The sequence below is a fragment of the Lethenteron reissneri genome, chromosome 61 (genome assembly GCF_015708825.2).
Source record: "Lethenteron reissneri isolate LAM-NWPU_2019-01 chromosome 61, ASM1570882v1, whole genome shotgun sequence".
NCBI lineage: Eukaryota > Metazoa > Chordata > Hyperoartia > Petromyzontiformes > Petromyzontidae > Lethenteron > Lethenteron reissneri.
In genome coordinates this window covers 4,632,553-4,650,713 of record NC_083839.1, presented here as the reverse complement: position 1 = coordinate 4,650,713, position 18,161 = coordinate 4,632,553, and the positions used below count along the sequence as shown (strand labels likewise).

The window sequence follows — 18,161 nt, the reverse complement described above, 5'->3', positions numbered from 1 at the left end:
CCACCATCATCATCACCACCACCACCCACCCACACCACCCACCCACACCACCCCCCCCTCCTCCCATCCCCATCGCGTCTTGCGCAAAGATCCGCCGCACAGCACACCCGGCAGACAGAGAGAGAGACGCAGAGGAGACACGGAGACCCACAGAGTCACGTACAATTATTGTCTTGCAGATAATAATTGTATTTAGGCATCATGTTATATGCGGTTGGAGGTAGCTGATTAATTGCCCGGAAATTGCTTGCGTGTTCATTTATTGTTTTTATATTATTATTTCTACAATATTGCTGTTGTTTTTTTGCAGCGTTTTGGTAGCGTAGAGAGAAGGGTAGGGAGAGAGAGAGGCGAAGACGAGAGGCGCTCACAATGGCTGACGCGTCAGAATGCAGCATCAAGGTGATGTGCAGGATCCGTCCGCTCAACGAATCCGAGAAGGTTCGAGGCGACAAATTCATCCCGAAATTCCAGGGTGACGACACCCTCTCCATCGCGGTGAGGACAGAGCGAGCGCGACGCGACGCGACACGACGCGACACACGGATCGGCAGGGCAGGGCGGGCAGGGCATCCTGCAGGGAGACACAAACCCGCACGGATGGGGCTGAAGGGATTAGGGGGCAGGGGGGGGGGATTGGGGGAGATGGGATGGGTGGGAGAGGGATGGGGAGAGAGATGGGTGGGAGAGAGATGGGGAGAGAGATGGGGAAAGAGATGGGTGGGAGATGGAGAGAGGGATGGGGAGAGAGATGGTAGAGAGAGGGATGGGGAGAGAGATGATGGGAGAGGGATGGGTGGGAGATGGGTGGGTGGGAGATGGGTGGGAGAGAGATGATGGGAGAGAGATGGAGAGAGAGATGGATGGGAGAGGGATTGGGGGATGGATGGGGAGATGCAAGGCGAGATTTATATTTGAGGGCTTGGGAGAGGGATGCAGGGAGATAAACGTACGGGGGGGGGGGGGAGGGGGAGAGATGTGGATGGGGAGTGGGGTGGGAAACGATTTAATGGAAACATGAATGTATGGAGAAATGGGATTGAACAGAGGGATGTTAAAAGGATGGAGACAAACGCGAGAGGGGTGGGGAGGCAAGGAGGGAGGGGGATTGGATAGAGATGCAGAGAAGAGGTAATCAGGGAGGGGAGGGATGTGGGCCGAATGGATGGCTGGATAGGTCGCTAGAGTCGGTGGGGTGGGGGAATGATTCACAGGTGAGTGAATGAATGAAGAGGTGACGTAAAGATGCACAAATGAATGAATCAATGATGGGCTCACTGTAGAGAATGTGGAGGGGGAAACAGGGAGGGATGTAGAGCGGTCGAATTGATGGGTGGGGTGGGGAACGACGCAAGAATGAGCGAATGACGTGGAGGACAAAATGGGATTGATGAATAGTGGTAGGCAGAGAGGATGGATGGATGTGGTGGGCTGGTCAGGGGTACGATGAATCAATGTTTAAAAGAGAGAGTAGATTGATTTATGGGTGCACGAATGAAGGAATGAATGAATGAATGGCCGGAGATGCGGGAGTGAACGTAGAGAGGAACGGATGATGCGGGTGGGGTCCGAGAACGGTGAATGAATTAATGGAGTGACTCGATTGATTTTGGCGTGCAAGGATGAATGAATGAATGAACGAGGGGGTCATTGTCGATACGAGAATGGAGGGAGGGATGTGGAGAGTGTGGACGGCTGGGATGGGGGTGGAGAACGATGAAATGGATGAATATATGAAACAATAAGAGGGGGGATGTCATTGAGAGGGCTGGAGTGAGATGACGAGAGCGAAATGAGCGGATGGATGTGGTGATTGGTAGCGATGCATGAAGGAATCAAACAACGGATGTTGTTAGATTCAACGGAGGCAGTGAGGGAGGGATGAGATGGGCGGGTGGGGAGTGAGGCATCGACTCCGAAATGAACGTTGAGACGGAATTAGCGGGTGAGGGAGGTTGGGGAGTGGTGCATAATTTAATTTTTGATTGGCACGAGTTGATTAAGTTGAAGGGATGTATGTAAATTAGACAGATGGGAGGATTAAAGAGAGAGGTGGGGGTGGGGGGGAGAGAATGAAGAAGGATGGATGAAGAACGGAGGATTGATGCACGGGGAGGAATGAATATATGAATTAGGATAAGGGTGGATGGGGAAAGTGGATTGGGTGGAGGGAGAGAGGTACAGATGATTGTAAATAAGGGAGGGGAGGGAGGGGATGTGCTTTTGCAAGGAATGAATGCATGGACGTAGGGATGCACGAATGAATTAATGAACGAATGAGGATGTCACTGTAGAGATGGGAGGGAGGGGAAACTGGTGGATGGGTGGTAAAAAATGATTTAACGAAATGTTAAAAAAAAAAATTACGAAATGATGAACGAAGCAAAGTGCTGAATACACCGAGCATCTTCTTGTTTCCACTGATCGTTTAAAAAAAAGAGAGAGAGATCGCAATAGGAGAGATGGGGTGGATGCAAACGAGACGGGTGATAGCGATGCACACGTTGAGGGAAAACGGTGAATCGAGAGGCGACGTGGAGGATGGGAGGAGATGGATGGATGGATGGAGGCGGATGGAGATGTCAGCGTAAGGATGGACGCCAATTTAGAGGCAGCGATGGAGGGAGTTAACGTGGCACTTCACGAAGAGAAAATACGGAGGGATAGAGGAAGGAAGGGAGGCTGGGATGGAAGAGAGGGATGGATAAATTAGAGGATGGGGGAGGGTGGATGGTGGATTGGTGAATGGTAGAGGTGGCAAGCGGATTGATGGATGGGTGAGTCGAGGGTGGCTGTACCCGCCACCGTAGCCACCATTAAGCAGAAACGTCACGAGCATCATCATCATCATCACCACCATCACCACCACCCATCATCACCACCACCCATCACCACCCATCATCACCATCATTCACTACCACCATCACCACCCATCACCATCACCACCACCATCATCACCACCACCCATCACCACCCATCATCACCATCATGCACTACCACCATCACCACCCATCACCATCATCACCATCATTCACCACCACCCATCATCACCATCACCACCACCATCACCACCATCACAACCATCACCACCATCACCACCACCCATCACCACCCATCGCCATAACCACCCATCATCACCATCACCACCACCATCATCACCACCACCCACCACCACCCATCATCACCATCATTCACCACCACCATCACCACCCATCACCATCACCACCCATCACCATCACCACCACCATCACCACCCATCATCATCACCACCCATCACCATCACCACCCATCATCACCACCACCACCCACCACCATCACCACCCATAACCACCAACCACCACCACCCATCACTACCACCATCACCACCCATCACCACCCATCATCACCACCACCCACCACCATCACCACCCATCATCATCACCACCCATCACCACCCATCATCACCACCACCCACCACCATGAACACCCATCACCATCACCACCAACCACCACCCATCATTATCACCACCACCACCACCCATCACCACCACCATCACCACCCATCACCACCACTCATCACCACCACCATCACCACCATCACCACCCATCATCACCACCATCACCACCATCACCACCACCATCACCACCCATCACCACCCATCATCACCACCACCCACCACCATCACCACCCATCATCATCACCACCCATCACCACCCATCATCACCACCACCCACCACCATGACACCCATCACCATCACCACCAACCACCACCCATCATTATCACCACCACCACCACCCATCACCACCACCATCACCACCCATCACCACCACTCATCACCACCACCATCACCACCATCACCACCCATCATCACCACCATCACCACCATCACCACCACCATCACCACCCATCACCACCACCACTCATCACCACCACCATCACCACCTATCACCACCACCACCACCCATCACCACCATCACCACCCATCACCACCACCACGACTACCACCAATCACCACCACCATCACCACCCATCACCACCATCACCACCCACCATCACCACCATCACCACCATCACCCATCACCACCACCATCACCACCCATCACCACCATCACCACCATCACCACCCATCATCACCACCATCACCACCACCACCCATCACCACCACCATCACCACTACCACCACTCATCACCACCACCATCACCACCACCACCACCCATCATCACCACCCATCACCACCACCATCACCACCACCACCACCCATCATCACCACCCATCACCACCACCATCACCACCACCACCCACCATCACCACCATCACCACCATCACCATCACCACCCATCATCACCACCATCACCACCATCACCACCCATCACCACCATCACCACCACCACCACCCATCACCATCACCACCCATCATCACCACCACCATCACCACCACGATGTTATACTCGGAGACGACTTCGGATATTCGTTACCGGCGTCGGCTGTGAACGGAAAACGAACCTCGGGTCGCCGGGTTCATAGTGCAACCCGCTCACCGATGCGCCACCGCTCCCCAAACACGTAACAAAGACAAAGATCCCCCGTGTAGCCTTGACAGACTGTTGGGGCAAGTGCTGTTAGCGAGCAGCACCTATGAAGGCCGGCACGGCACACGAGGGGGTGGGTGGCCAGCGACACGCCCGGCCGCCTTTGTCTCCCCAGTGGCGATGTTTACTGCACCCCGCACCAGCTACTCGTTTGAGTCGACAAAGACGACATGCGCACACACGTGGTGTACACAGTTACGTACACACTAGAGCTGAACGATTAATCGATTTCAAATCGAAATCGCAATTTGAAACAATGCGATTATCAAATCGCAAAGGCTGCGATTTTTAGCGATTTCAAAAGTCCTATTACTTATTGGAATTGTTTTATTATTGTATTATTACAACTGTATTTATTTAACTTTACAATTGTTCTATGTTTGATTGTTCTATTTCAATTAAACCATTTTTATAAATACATGTTGGGAGCAATTAATATATTTTAAGTTCTCATCGATGCGTTAGAATATATAGAGCAGTTCATATTGAGATGGTATCATGTGGTAATGCTCCATCACATGTTTTAAATCTATTACACGGTGGATATTGAACTGAAGCTTGACTTTAAAAAATCTAATCGTAAATCAAATCTCGATATCTGTCAGAAAATTCGCAATTAGATATCTTCACCAAATCGTTCAGCCCTAGTACACACACACATACACAACAGCCACCACCACAACAACAACCACCACAACAACGATCGTCGTTCAGCTACTAGGCGACGGTGACGTCACCGCACCACTTAGCGGTGACCTCAGCACGGTGCTTGTGCCAGGCTAAGTGCACTTTAAGGTCACGTGGCAGTGTAGAAGGTGACGGGAGAGGCGTCACCGGCCGGCTGACCGAGATGTCTTGAAGATGCCTCCAGAGATGAAGTGAAAAGTTTAATTTCGATGTAAAGCTTTCGTGACTGCAGGGATTCATCTTCTTGGTTCTTTCGGTAAAGTCACGTAGAAGGAATATAATAAAATAGTAAAAATAAAACGTAATAAAATAAAATAATAATATAATAAAATAAAATTATTTCATTATGTTTTGTTTTTATTACTTTATTACTTCCCTTCTACGTGACTTTACCGAAAGAACCAAGATGAAGTGAAGAGTGATTTAATAACGCTGAATTTTATTTGTTGTTAGCCTTGTAAAAATACACATTTTTTCCCTTCAATTTTGTTTTCCTCGTGAAAATATTACTGGGGGAGGCCTCACAGTGTCTGTAGCCCAGGGGCCTACACAATCTGAATCTGGCCCTGGGTGTCCACCTTACCAGGCTGTTTGGGGCAAAGCCTGTGAGCGAGTGGCAGCACCACCACGAGAACCACCACGGACAGTACGTCCGGCCGCCTTTGTCTCCCCAGTGGCGATGTTCGGACACAGCACCGGGTACTCATTTAAAGCCGAGTCGACCTAGGGGAGGGCCCAGGGCGCGTTCAGATGATCGTCACTGGGTGTTGGTGGCCGTGAGCGGGAATCGAACTCGGACACGTGTACACAAATAGACAGACATGCGTACATACAGGGACACGTTGCACACAGAGACACAGAAACTCCTTCACGAATACACAGAGACTCATAGACAAAGCCACACAATCTAGAGGCGTACGGTGTGAGCGTCCTTGGAAGGGGAGTCCTGGGGATAGATAACACAAAGATAACATAAAGATAACACAAAGATAACACAAAGATAACACAAAGATAACATAAAGATAACACACAGATTACACAAATGTGACATAAATATGCCATAAAGATGACACAAATATAACACAAAGATAACACAAATATAACATAAAGATAGCATAACGACAACATAAAGATAACATAAAGATAACACAACGATAACACAAATCCCGTTCTCCTCCTCTTTCGCCTCAATGCTGGACGTCTGTAAAACAACAACAAAGTGCTTTATAGCGCATCGGATTCCTCCAGAATAAATAAATATTCTGATTCTTGGACGCTCCCAAGGTCACGCTGCTCCCATTTTCCTATCTGCCAGGCGCGCGCTTCGACCCCTCTTCGTGCTCATCAGCAACGCCGTAGCCGCTCACACAGCGGCCACGCGTACGGGATGTTCGTGTGTACCGGTGGTGTACATTGCATCGGGGGGGGGGGGGGGGGGGGAGCGGTGGTGCAGTGGTTAGCGCGCTGCGCTCACGACCAACCCGGCGAGCCGAGTTCGATTCCCGCTCACGACAAAAGTATAAATCGGTGTTGATCGTCCGAAACGGGTTTAGACCACCACACCCCCTCGACGCAGCCTTAACATGAATATCCCTACCTGGTACGGCGTGCAAACATCGGCACCCGGGGGGAGACAAAGGCGGTCGGGCGTGGTCGCTGGCCACACCTCTGCGCCGTTCAAGCCTCCTTCACGCGTTCTCGCCAACAGCCTTTGTAGGCTACACGGGGGGCCTTTGTCTTTGGTTTGCAATGCTGTGGTCCTTGCACCAGCACCGCCCAATTAATTCCATTATAAGAGGGCAGCTTTGACTTGAACGGCTCGTTCATTAGACGCCCGGACCTTCCTATGCAATCAGGATGAACGTTTTCTCCTTATTCAAGCTCATCGGTGAGTCGTACCCAGACAGCCACAAGACCGTCAAGTACAGCTCGGATTGATTGCTGTAGCCGTCTTTAATTTAACACATTAGGCTTTCGCCACCAATATCATTCACGACAAAGTGTGTTTGTTGTTGTTGTTGTTGTGTTAGATCTGGTCAATGTGTCGTTACCACCCTCCTCCACCCGACGCAGCCACATTGAGTGTGGTTCGTCACGCTGTGAACAGAACGCGCCCGTGATTTCCCACTTCAGCACCACCGCTGCGATGGAGAGCAACTCCCCCCAGACAGAGAGAGAGAGAGTCAACACCAACTACTACTACGACTACAGCCTTACTTTTCACTACTCTCATACTGGCAACAACAAAACAACGGTCTCCACGATAACCCCACACCCGTTTACTATTCTGGCCAATCGCCTGACCATGCTGCTGCTGGTGGAAGAGGAGCGCCTTGACAAAAGAATTTGCAAGGCGCTCTTCTTCCACCTCCAACCCAGCTTAAATATACGCTCCAAGCTTGGCAGTGTTTCATTCTTCACCTGAGGACGGCTGCTTGCGTTGTGGCCGAAACGTCGTGAGAATTATTTTATTATGTTTTATTTTTATTATTTTTTTACTTCCCTTCTACGCGACTTTACCGAAAGAACCAAGAAGATGGAATCCCTGCAGTCACGAAAGCTTTAAATCGAAAAATACAAGGCATCATGTTTGCAATAACCACAACACAAGCAGTCAAAATGCAAACAAAAAGAAACAACTCTGATAATGATAATGCTATGCACTGTCCTTGAAGTTGATTGGTCCACACCCGAGACAGCTTTTCTTAGAGCCTAGTCTCCATTGGTGTTGGACCAGATGACGCCAAAAGGCGTACATTCAAGGACAGTGCATATCATTATCAGAGTTGTTTCTTTTGGTTTGCATTTTGACTGCTTGTGTTGTGGTTATTGCAAACATGATGCCTTGTATAAAGGTGTCAGTTTTTGTACCAGTTGAAAAGGGTAAACACCTATTACTACTTCGATTTAAAGCTTCTTTCGTGACTGCAGGGATTCATCTTCTTGGTTCTTTCGGTAAAGTCACGTAGAAGGAAAATAATAAAATAATAAAAATAAAACATAATAAAATAATTCTCACGACGTTTCGGCCACAACGCAAGCAGCCGTCCTCAGGTGAAGACCAGGTCTGTCGGGGAGACAGCGTCTGAATGAAACAGCACCTATTACTATATTTTGCCACTAGTAAAGGAGATGTCTCAAAATGTAAAACTTGTATGGGACTGTCGTTTTTAATGGAACGGATAATCATAATAATAATACTGTGACGTCACCGAGTCTCCCACGTGTTCACCATCGTCATCAACACGTGGCCTGGAATCATCTCCAGGTGGTCTCCAGAGCCAGGAGGCGGCTCGTTTCCCGCGGCGTCGTTGCAAATTCCCAGAAGCATTAAACACGTTTTGAAGCACCCTGTCTATGCTACGAAGAAGGGTCATTGCCCGAAACGTCGGGAAATGACCCTTCTCTTTAAGGGCCATGCGGTGATTATTGACGAGCGCGCGTGGTGTTGTTTCGGGCAATGTGCCTTCTGCACGGCGCACAAGAGAAGCCAGACAGAGAGAGAGATGTGGAGTGCACGAGAAATGGTTTTGGGAGGCGAAGCCCTGGGAAACGCATCCGATGGACACATTTCCGATAAGAGTATTTGTTCCATGACAATGCAGATGCAGTGCCACCCCCTCCCTCCCCCCCGGAATAAATGGGCTTACGTCACCCCTGCAGGCACGAAGCTGCACTATCATCAAAGAACAATGATGCCCCCCCCCCGTTTAGACTTAACGCAACCTTTGGGAGGGGAGGGGGTGAGCGAACACCCAACGAAGGCTGGCACCTTGCCACACGAGGGGGTGGGTGGTCAGCACCGCCGTTGTCTCCCCAGTGGCGATGTTCACACACCGCGCGCTGCACTGCACACCGGGCCAGGTACACATTTGAGGCCGGGTCGACCTAGGCGAGGTCCAGGAGCGGTTCAGATCAAGGCTGTAGCCATGGAGACAACATTGGGGGGGACGAAATCTTCCAGGGTGTCTGGGGGTCCCAACCCAGAAAAAAAATATCTAAATTTGAAAACTCATTTCCTGCCTCAAATATTAAAAAAATTACTAACGCATGAGATGGACTTTTTATTTATTTTTTACAATGTGGAATAGTGTATTGTATTATACTCTTAGGTTTTTTCGGTAAAGTCGCGTAGGTAAAAAATGAAATTAAAATTAATAAAAGTAATAATAGAAATAAAATAATACAAAATCACGACGTTTCGGAGGCAACACAAGTCTCCGTCATCAGGTGGGACCGTCACATCTAAATTTGCTGTATCAAGTTAATTTTTTACCTACGTGACTTTACCGAAAAAACCTTAGAGTATGAATCCTTGCAGTCACGAAAGCTTCAAATCTAGAATGTATTGTATTACATTGCTCTAGTTTTTTTTCTTTTTTACCACTTCTTGTTTCATTGTATGTAATGGCAGAGATTAGGGATTAATAAAGTACAACCATAACCTCAATCATATAAACAGAAATCTACGCATTGATTTATATGAAGACGAGTCCAGATATTGTGGCCAAGGTTAAGCAAATTGCTGTTTTCATTTACATAGCATAGCAATTTTTTTAAAGCAATATATTGGAGGGGACATTTATTATAATTACGGCCTTGGTTCAGATGATCGCCACGTGGCGTTTGGTGGCGTTAGTTGTACAGTACCGTGTGTGCCCCCACACCTAAGTGCATGAATAACAACGCCACACGAGGCGAGCCATCTGCTCCACCAGAGCAGCTCGCTGGGAGTGCGAAATCGATCTTGCCAGCAGCCAGGCATCGACTGCAAGCCAACACCACTGGGCCGGTTTTGACATCCAGTGTCTCATCAGCTGCACAGTCAGGCTTGGCCTGAACCAGTGCACGTGATCTTCCCAGAAGTTTGTAGGCGTGGCCTGGTTTTGACATCCAGTGTCTCATCAGCTGCACAGTCAGGCTTGGAGTGAACCAGTGCAGGAGATCTTCCCAGATGTTTGTAGGCGTGGCCTGGTTTTGACATCCAGTGTCTCATCAGCTGCACAGTCAGGCTTGGCCTTAACCAGTGCACGTGATCTTCCCAGAAGTTTGTAGGCGTGGCCTGGTTTTGACATCCAGTGTCTCATCAGCTGCACAGTCAGGCTTGGCCTTAACCAGTGCAGATCTTCCCAGATGTTCGTAGGCGTGGCCTGGTTTTGACATCCAGTGTCTCATCAGCTGCACAGTCAGGCTTGGCCTGAACCAGTGCACATGATCTTCCCAGAAGTTTGTAGGCGTGGCCTGGTTTTGACATCCAGTGTCTCATCAGCTGCACAGTCAGGCTTGGAGTGAACCAGTGCAGGAGATCTTCCCAGATGTTTGTAGGCGTGGCCTGGTTTTGACATCCAGTGTCTCATCAGCTGCACAGTCAGGCTTGGAGTGAACCAGTGCAGGAGATCTTCCCAGATGTTTGTAGGCGTGGCCTGGTTTTGACATCCAGTGTCTCATCAGCTGCACAGTCAGGCTTGGCCTGAACCAGTGCACGTGATCTTCCCAGAAGTTTGTAGACGTGGCCTGGTTTTGACATCCAGTGTCTCATCAGCTGCACAGTCAGGCTTGGCCTGAACCAGTGCACGTGATCTTCCCAGAAGTTTGTAGGCGTGGCCTGGTTTTGACATCCAGTGTCTCATCAGCTGCACAGTCAGGCTTGGCCTGAACCAGTGCAGATCTTCCCAGATGTTCGTAGGCGTGGCCTGGTTTTGACATCCAGTGTCTCATCAGCTGCACAGTCAGGCTTTGCCTTAACCAGTCCTGGTGATCTTCCCAGATGTTTGTAGGCGTGGGCCGGTTTTGACATTTCGTGTTTCATCAGCAAGGACCTTCTGTTAGTTGCGTGTCCTTGGTGCGACGTTGAATTATATAGTAATATACACGATACAGTTATATGGTAATACACGCTACAATAGCCACTGTCGTTATGGAGAATAGTAATGACGAAAGAGATCACCATTATACAGGACAGCAGTGTAATACTTTAAATTTAATACACAAAATCGATTTAAGAATCGATTTGCAACTTTAAACCGATCAAAGGTGTGTGCCCTGCAGACCTCCACAGATGATAGGTGGTGCTACTCGCTAGCAGCACTTGCCCCAGCGCGCCTGTTGGAGGCTATACGGGGGACCTTTGTCTTGGTTACGGGCGCGCACCACCACTGCTGCTGTGGCCGCAATGCTGGCCTCAATAGGTGCTCGCTAACACTGCCCCACTTGTGTTGCGTCTCTGTGGTTGTGTGTGTGGTGTGTGTGCAGGGAAAGCCGTACATCTTTGACCGCGTGTTTCCACCCAACACCACTCAGGAGCAAGTGTACAACGCGTGTGCACGGCAGATCGTGAAAGGTACGTGCGCATACACACACATACACACACATACACACACATACACACAACACACACATCGACAACAACAACCGCCATTCGCCACTAAGTGGCGGTGACGTCACCACGACGCTTGTGCCAGGCCATGTGCACCTTGAGGCCACGTGAAGTGTCGAACGCCCGCTGGCAGGAGGTCACGGGGCAGACCCAGCAGGTGCCACGGGTTGACTGACCGAGATGACTGGCTGATGCACCACCTGTGCCCCCTACTGTACCAACTTGCTGTGCTTTAGCCACCCGGCGCTCCGCTCGTTGTTGTGATCATCGCTCCTCCGCCCTCCGTTGTTGTTGGAGGGCGACTGCCTCCAACTGACCAGTAGCAGCGTCCTTCACGAGCCTCCTCCACAGAGGCCGATCTTGACACCGCTGGTACCAGTCATCGGCAAGTCCACTCAGCTCCACGTCCTCCTGTACCACATCACTCCATCTCTTCTCTAGCCCATGCCGCGCCCGTTTAGCCCCCTCGATCCGGCCGAACAAAAGCTGTTTAGGCATGCGGTGGCTGGGCATGCGGGCTACATGACCCAGCCAACGCAGCCTTGCCTGCCGGAGGAGCTCACCGATGGGACTTTGCTCAGATCTTTCAAGGATTTGTGAGCTCCTCACACAATCCAGCCTGGTTAAACCCAGGATGGATCGTAGGCAGGCCAGCCTAAATGTTTCCAACCGGCGAAGATACATACACACATACACACACATACACATACATAAACATACATAAAAGATCCCCCGTATAGCCTTAACAGACTGTAGGGGCAAGTGCTGTCAGCGAGCACCTATGAAGGCCGGAACGGTACACGAGGGGGTGGGTGGCCAGCACCACGCCCGACCGCCTTTGTCTCCCTAGTGGCGATGTTTACACACCGCACCAGGTACTCATTTGAGGCTGAGTCGACCTAGGAGAGGCCCGGGACCGGTTCAGATAATCTTCACTGGTGTTGCCAGTGAGCGGGAATCGAACCCGTGTCGCCGGGTTCATAGCGCAGCGCGCTAACCGCTACACCACCGCTCCCCACTGTGTACACTCATACACGTGTCTACACGTGTATGAGTGTACACAGACACACACACATACTCACGCATAACTAGAATTACATTTCGATTTAAAGCTTTCGTGACTGCAGGGATTAATATTCTTGGTTCTTTCGGTAAAGTCATCACGTAGGAAAAAAAACCAATTAAAATTCTCACGACGTTTCGATTGCAACACAAGCAATCATCATCAAGTGTGAAAACTACAGCAAGAACATTTTAGCTGAATTACATGTACACTCACACACGTGTACACGCACCTGTGCAGTACACGTACCTACAACAGTATTCACCATCAAGTGGTGGTGACGTCGCGCACAGCGCCCCTGCCAGGCTAGGTGCACTTTAACCTCTGCGGGTGAATGGGACAGGCCCTGACAGACGCGTGTCCGCCTGTGGCTCTGTGTCTATGCTCTTCATTGTCCGTGTCTCTGCTTGCCTGTCCCATGTTGTCTCGTAGCGTCTTTTGTCTCTCTGCCAGTATCTCTGTCTCTCACCACGTGTCTCCTGCCCATTGTCTCTGTCTCTCACCACGTGTCTCCTGCCCATTGTCACTGTCTCTCACCACGTGTCTCCTGCCCATTGTCTCTGTCTCTCACCACGTGTCTCACCACGTGTCTCCTGCCCATTGTCTCTGTCTCTCACCACGTGTCTCCTGCCCATTGTCTCTGTCTCTCACCACGTGTCTCACCACGTGTCTCCTGCCCATTGTCTCTGTCTCTCACCACGTGTCTCCTGCCCATTGTCTCTGTCTCTCACCACGTGTCTCCTGCCCATTGTCTCTGTCTCTCACCACGTGTCTCCTGCCCATTGTCTCTGTCTCTCACCACGTGTCTCACCACGTGTCTCCTGCCCATTGTCTCTGTCTCTCACCACGTGTCTCCTGCCCATTGTCTCTGTCTCTCACCACGTGTCTCCTGCCCATTGTCTCTGTCTCTCACCACGTGTCTCCTGCCCATTGTCTCTGTCTCTCACCACGTGTCTCACCACGTGTCTCCTGCCCATTGTCTCTGTCTCTCACCACGTGTCTCGTCCTCCTGCCCATTGTCTCAGTCCACCCGTGTGTCCGCCGAGTCTGCCTGTCGCTATTTGTCCAAGCGGCCACGGCACCCATCCGTCCATGCTCCCCCCGCCTGTCTGTCCGTCACTCGTCGTCCGTCCGCCTTTGTCTTTCTTTGTCCGTATCCCGTCACATCGGGAGACCTCACCCACCACCCCGGTGGAGGGACAGACACGAGCACAGATTCCCCCTCCCCCCATGCCCCCTCCATCCCCCATTACCCCCCCCTCCATCCCCTCCATCCCCCATTCCCCCTCCCCTCCACCCCCCCTCCACCCCCCCTCCATCCCCCATTACCCCCCCCTCCATCCCCTCCATCCCCCATTACCCCTCCCCTCCACCCTCCCTCCATCCCCCAACACCCCCTCCCCCCTCCCCATCCTAGCTCATTAGCAACATCTCTTCAGAGACCCTGACGTCGCCATGGCAACCCAAAGAGCTCCCACTAATGGACGATTTGGGAGGCACCACTTATTTATTTATTTGCTTTTATGCAGCCCGTCGCGTGGTCGCCACGGTGACGGCGATGGTTTCGGGAGGGTGGGGGGGAGGTTTCGCAGGGGTCACGGGGGTCACGGGGGTGGCTGGCATTGGACCCAAGCCGTCACAGGCGAGGTCGTGCGTTTGAGTTCGAATCGCGTTCTCGAACGTAACGCGAACAGGCCCACACTCGCGCAGAGACCCGTAGACTCACACAGAGACACACAGACTCACATAGAGACCCGGAGACTCGCACAGAGACACACAGACTCACATAGAGACCCGTAGACACGCACAGAGACACATAGACTCACACAGAGACCCATAGACTCACACAGAGACCCATAGACTCACACAGAGACACATAGACTCACACAGAGACCCATAGACTCACACAGAGACCCATAGACACGCACAGAGACACATAGACTCACATAGAGACCCATAGACTCACACAGAGACCCATAGACTCACACAGAGACCCATAGACTCACACAGAGACACATAGACTCACACAGAGACCCATAGACTCACACAGAGACCCATAGACTCACACAGAGACCCATAGACTCACACAGAGACCCATAGACTCACACAGAGACCCATAGACTCACACAGAGACCCATAGACTCACACAGAGACACATAGACTCACACAGAGACCCATAGACTCACACAGAGACCCATAAACCCGCACAGAGACTCATAGACTCACACAGAGTCTCATAAACTCACACAGACCCATACTCACACAGAGACCCATAGACTCACACAGAGACCCATAGACTCACACAGAGACCCATAGACTCACACAGAGACCCATAGACTCACACAGAGACTCATAGACTCACACAGAGACACATAGACTCACACAGAGACCCATAGACTCACACAGAGACCCATAGACTCATACAGAGACCCATAAACTCACACAGACCCATACTCACACAGAGACCCATAGACTCACACAGAGACCCATAGACTCACACAGAGACACATAGACTCACACAGAGACCCACAGACTCACACAGAGACCCATAGACTCACACAGAGACCCATAGACTCACACAGAGACCCACAGACTCACACAGAGACCCATAGACTCACACAGAGACCCATAGACTCACACAGAGACCCATAGACTCATACAGAGACCCATAAACTCACACAGACCCATACTCACACAGAGACCCATAGACTCACACAGAGACCCACAGACTCACACAGAGACCCATAGACTCACACAGAGACCCATAGACTCACACAGAGACCCACAGACTCACACAGAGACCCATAGACTCACACAGAGACCCATAGACTCACACAGAGACCCATAGACTCACACAGAGACCCATAGACTCACACAGAGACCCATAGACTCACACAGAGACCCATAGACTTGCATAAACTGGGTTGTGCTTAATTTGCCAAATTTCTGGCTCTCTGAGAACGAAACTATCGCTGGTGACGGGCACCCCTCTCGTACGGCAGAGCGGGTGAGGCAGTGCTGCCCGATACTGTGTGTGTGTGTGAACTAGAGTGTCACGTGTAGAAGGGATCTCGGAGCTAACTCTGTGATGTCCACTTCCGCGGGCCGTTCTCTGCTCACGCGGAGGCGTCCACGCCGCTTCTTTGTCGTCGTGATGCCATGACGACGATGACGACGACGATTGTGATGGCGACAATGACGACGACGATGATGACGACAATGATGACGATGATGACTGATGAAGACGACGATGATGACGGCAATGATGACGATGATGACGACGACGACAACGATGATGACGACGATGACGATGATGACGACGACAATGATGACGATTTCGATTTAAAGCTTTCGTGACTGCAGGGATTCATATTCTTGGTTCTTTCGGTAAAGTCACGTAGAAGGGAAATAATAAAATAAAACAATAACAATTCTCACGACGTTTCGATTGCAACACAAGCAATCGAAACGTCGTGAGAATTTTATATTTTTGATTTTCATTATGACGATCATGACGACGACGACGATTATGATGATGATGACGACGATGACGACGACAACGATTATGATGATGACGACGATGACGACGATTGTGATGACGATGACGAGGACGATGACAACGATTATGATGACGACGACGATGATTATGATGACGACAACAGCGGCGATCCGGGGATCAAAGCCCGGAGATTAAAAAACAAAATTGTCTTTAAATTAAAAAAGAGGTGGCGGCGGTGGTTAGGCTGATGGCGATAGTGATGGCGGTTCGTGTGTGATGTCGTGATGGTGTTTAGTCGGTGTGGCTTTGTGGCTGTTAGCTCAGCCTCAACACGAGTACCCGGTGCGGTGTGTGGTAAACATCGCCACTGGGGAGACAAAGGCGGCCGGGCGTGGTGCTGGCCATCCACCCCCTCGTGTGCCACAGTGCCGGTAGCCTTCATAGGTGCTGCTCGCTGACAGCACTTGCCCCTACAGTCTGTTGAAGGCTACGTGGCCGGGGGGAATCTTTATCTTTGTGGCTGTCACCATCACTTAGCGGTGAACGGTGGATGTTGTCGTGCGTCTGCCTCTTGGCGCGTACATTGTCTGTGTGTGGCTGCTGGCGTGTGTGTGTGTCAAGTTCAAGTTCATTTATTTGGTGTAGCCCTGTGAGCCATTCGGCTCTTGAATCGGGTGCAACCGCAACAAACAGAAAACTAAAACATGAACAAAAAACATCTTAAAGTGACTATGTGCAAACAGAAAATTCAAGAAAAGACAGCAAAATATTGCAGAAAAAAAAATCACCGTACACCAACGCTGTGTGCAATAATCCCAGTGGGATGCAAGTCAAACAACAACAACAACCACAAGACAACTTAGATTAAGGCCATCAGTCTAACTCTGTACTACAACAAACAAACATGGCTGCGGGTGTCTGTGTGCAGATGTCCTTGAGGGATACAATGGAACAATCTTCGCGTACGGACAGACGTCGTCGGGCAAGACGCACACGATGGAGGTGAGAGTCACAATCCCCTTGACTGCAATCGGATTAGCGTCTGAAAGGTTCCTGTAAGCCCCCGCATCTTCGTGCTCCGGTAGGAAGTGTAATCTGATTCGTATGTACGTGTGTGTGTGTGTACATGTGTGTGCGTGTACATGTGTGTGTGTATGTGGGGAGTGGTGGTGTAGTGGTTAGCGCGCTGCGCTATGAACCTGGCGACCCGGGTTCGATTCCCGCTCACGGCTAACACCAGTGACGATTATCTGAACCGGTCCTGGGCTTCCCCTAGGTCGACTCAGCCTTAAACGAGTACCTGGTGCAGTGTGTAAACATCGCCACTAGGGCGACAAAGGCGGTCGTGCGTGGTGCTGGCTACCCACCCCCTCGTGTACCGTTCTGGCCTTCATAGGTGCTCGCTAACAGCACTTGCCCCTACAGTCTGTTAAGGCTACACGGGGGATCTTTGTCTTTTGTTGTTGTGTAGAGTGAGTAGGTTTAATCGAACTGTTCAATCGAGCTTACAATGTATGAATCTTGCGCACCCGTGATAACCTAAGAGTTGTGCATTTATAAATATACTCGCTGAGTGTAACGTGCAGATTCATAAACCGTGAATCCAGTTGTTTTTTCTTATAATTTTGAACATGCAATCACTGACTCATGGAATAATGTCAACTTTTAACGCTGCCCTGATGATGATGGTGCTGATGATGATGGCGCTGATGATGCTGGTGCTGATGACGGCGATGATGACGGTGCTGATGATGATGATGGCACTGATGATGATAGTGTTGATCATGATGGCGCTGATGATGACGCTGATGAAGATGGCGCTGATAATGATGGTGCTGATTATAATGGCGCTGATAATGATGATGGCGCTGATGATGATGGCACTGCTTATAATGGCACTGATGATAATGATGGTGCTGATGATGATAGCACTGATGATGGTAGCGCCGATGATTATGGTGCCGA

General features: G+C 50.5%; 1 protein-coding gene across 1 annotated transcript in view; it reads left to right on the top strand.

The window, feature by feature from the left end:
- The first annotated feature begins 203 nt into the window (after positions 1-203).
- The window catches only part of LOC133358325 (kinesin heavy chain-like), a 58,031-nt gene continuing 40,073 nt past the window's right edge, over positions 204-18,161 (top strand). The window contains exons 1-4 of the mRNA XM_061576591.1: positions 204-220; positions 311-498; positions 11,511-11,598; positions 17,125-17,198. Of these exons, the coding sequence (XP_061432575.1) occupies positions 373-498; positions 11,511-11,598; positions 17,125-17,198 (288 nt within the window). The 5' untranslated portion in view covers positions 204-220; positions 311-372. The remainder of the gene's footprint in view (positions 221-310; positions 499-11,510; positions 11,599-17,124; positions 17,199-18,161) is intronic.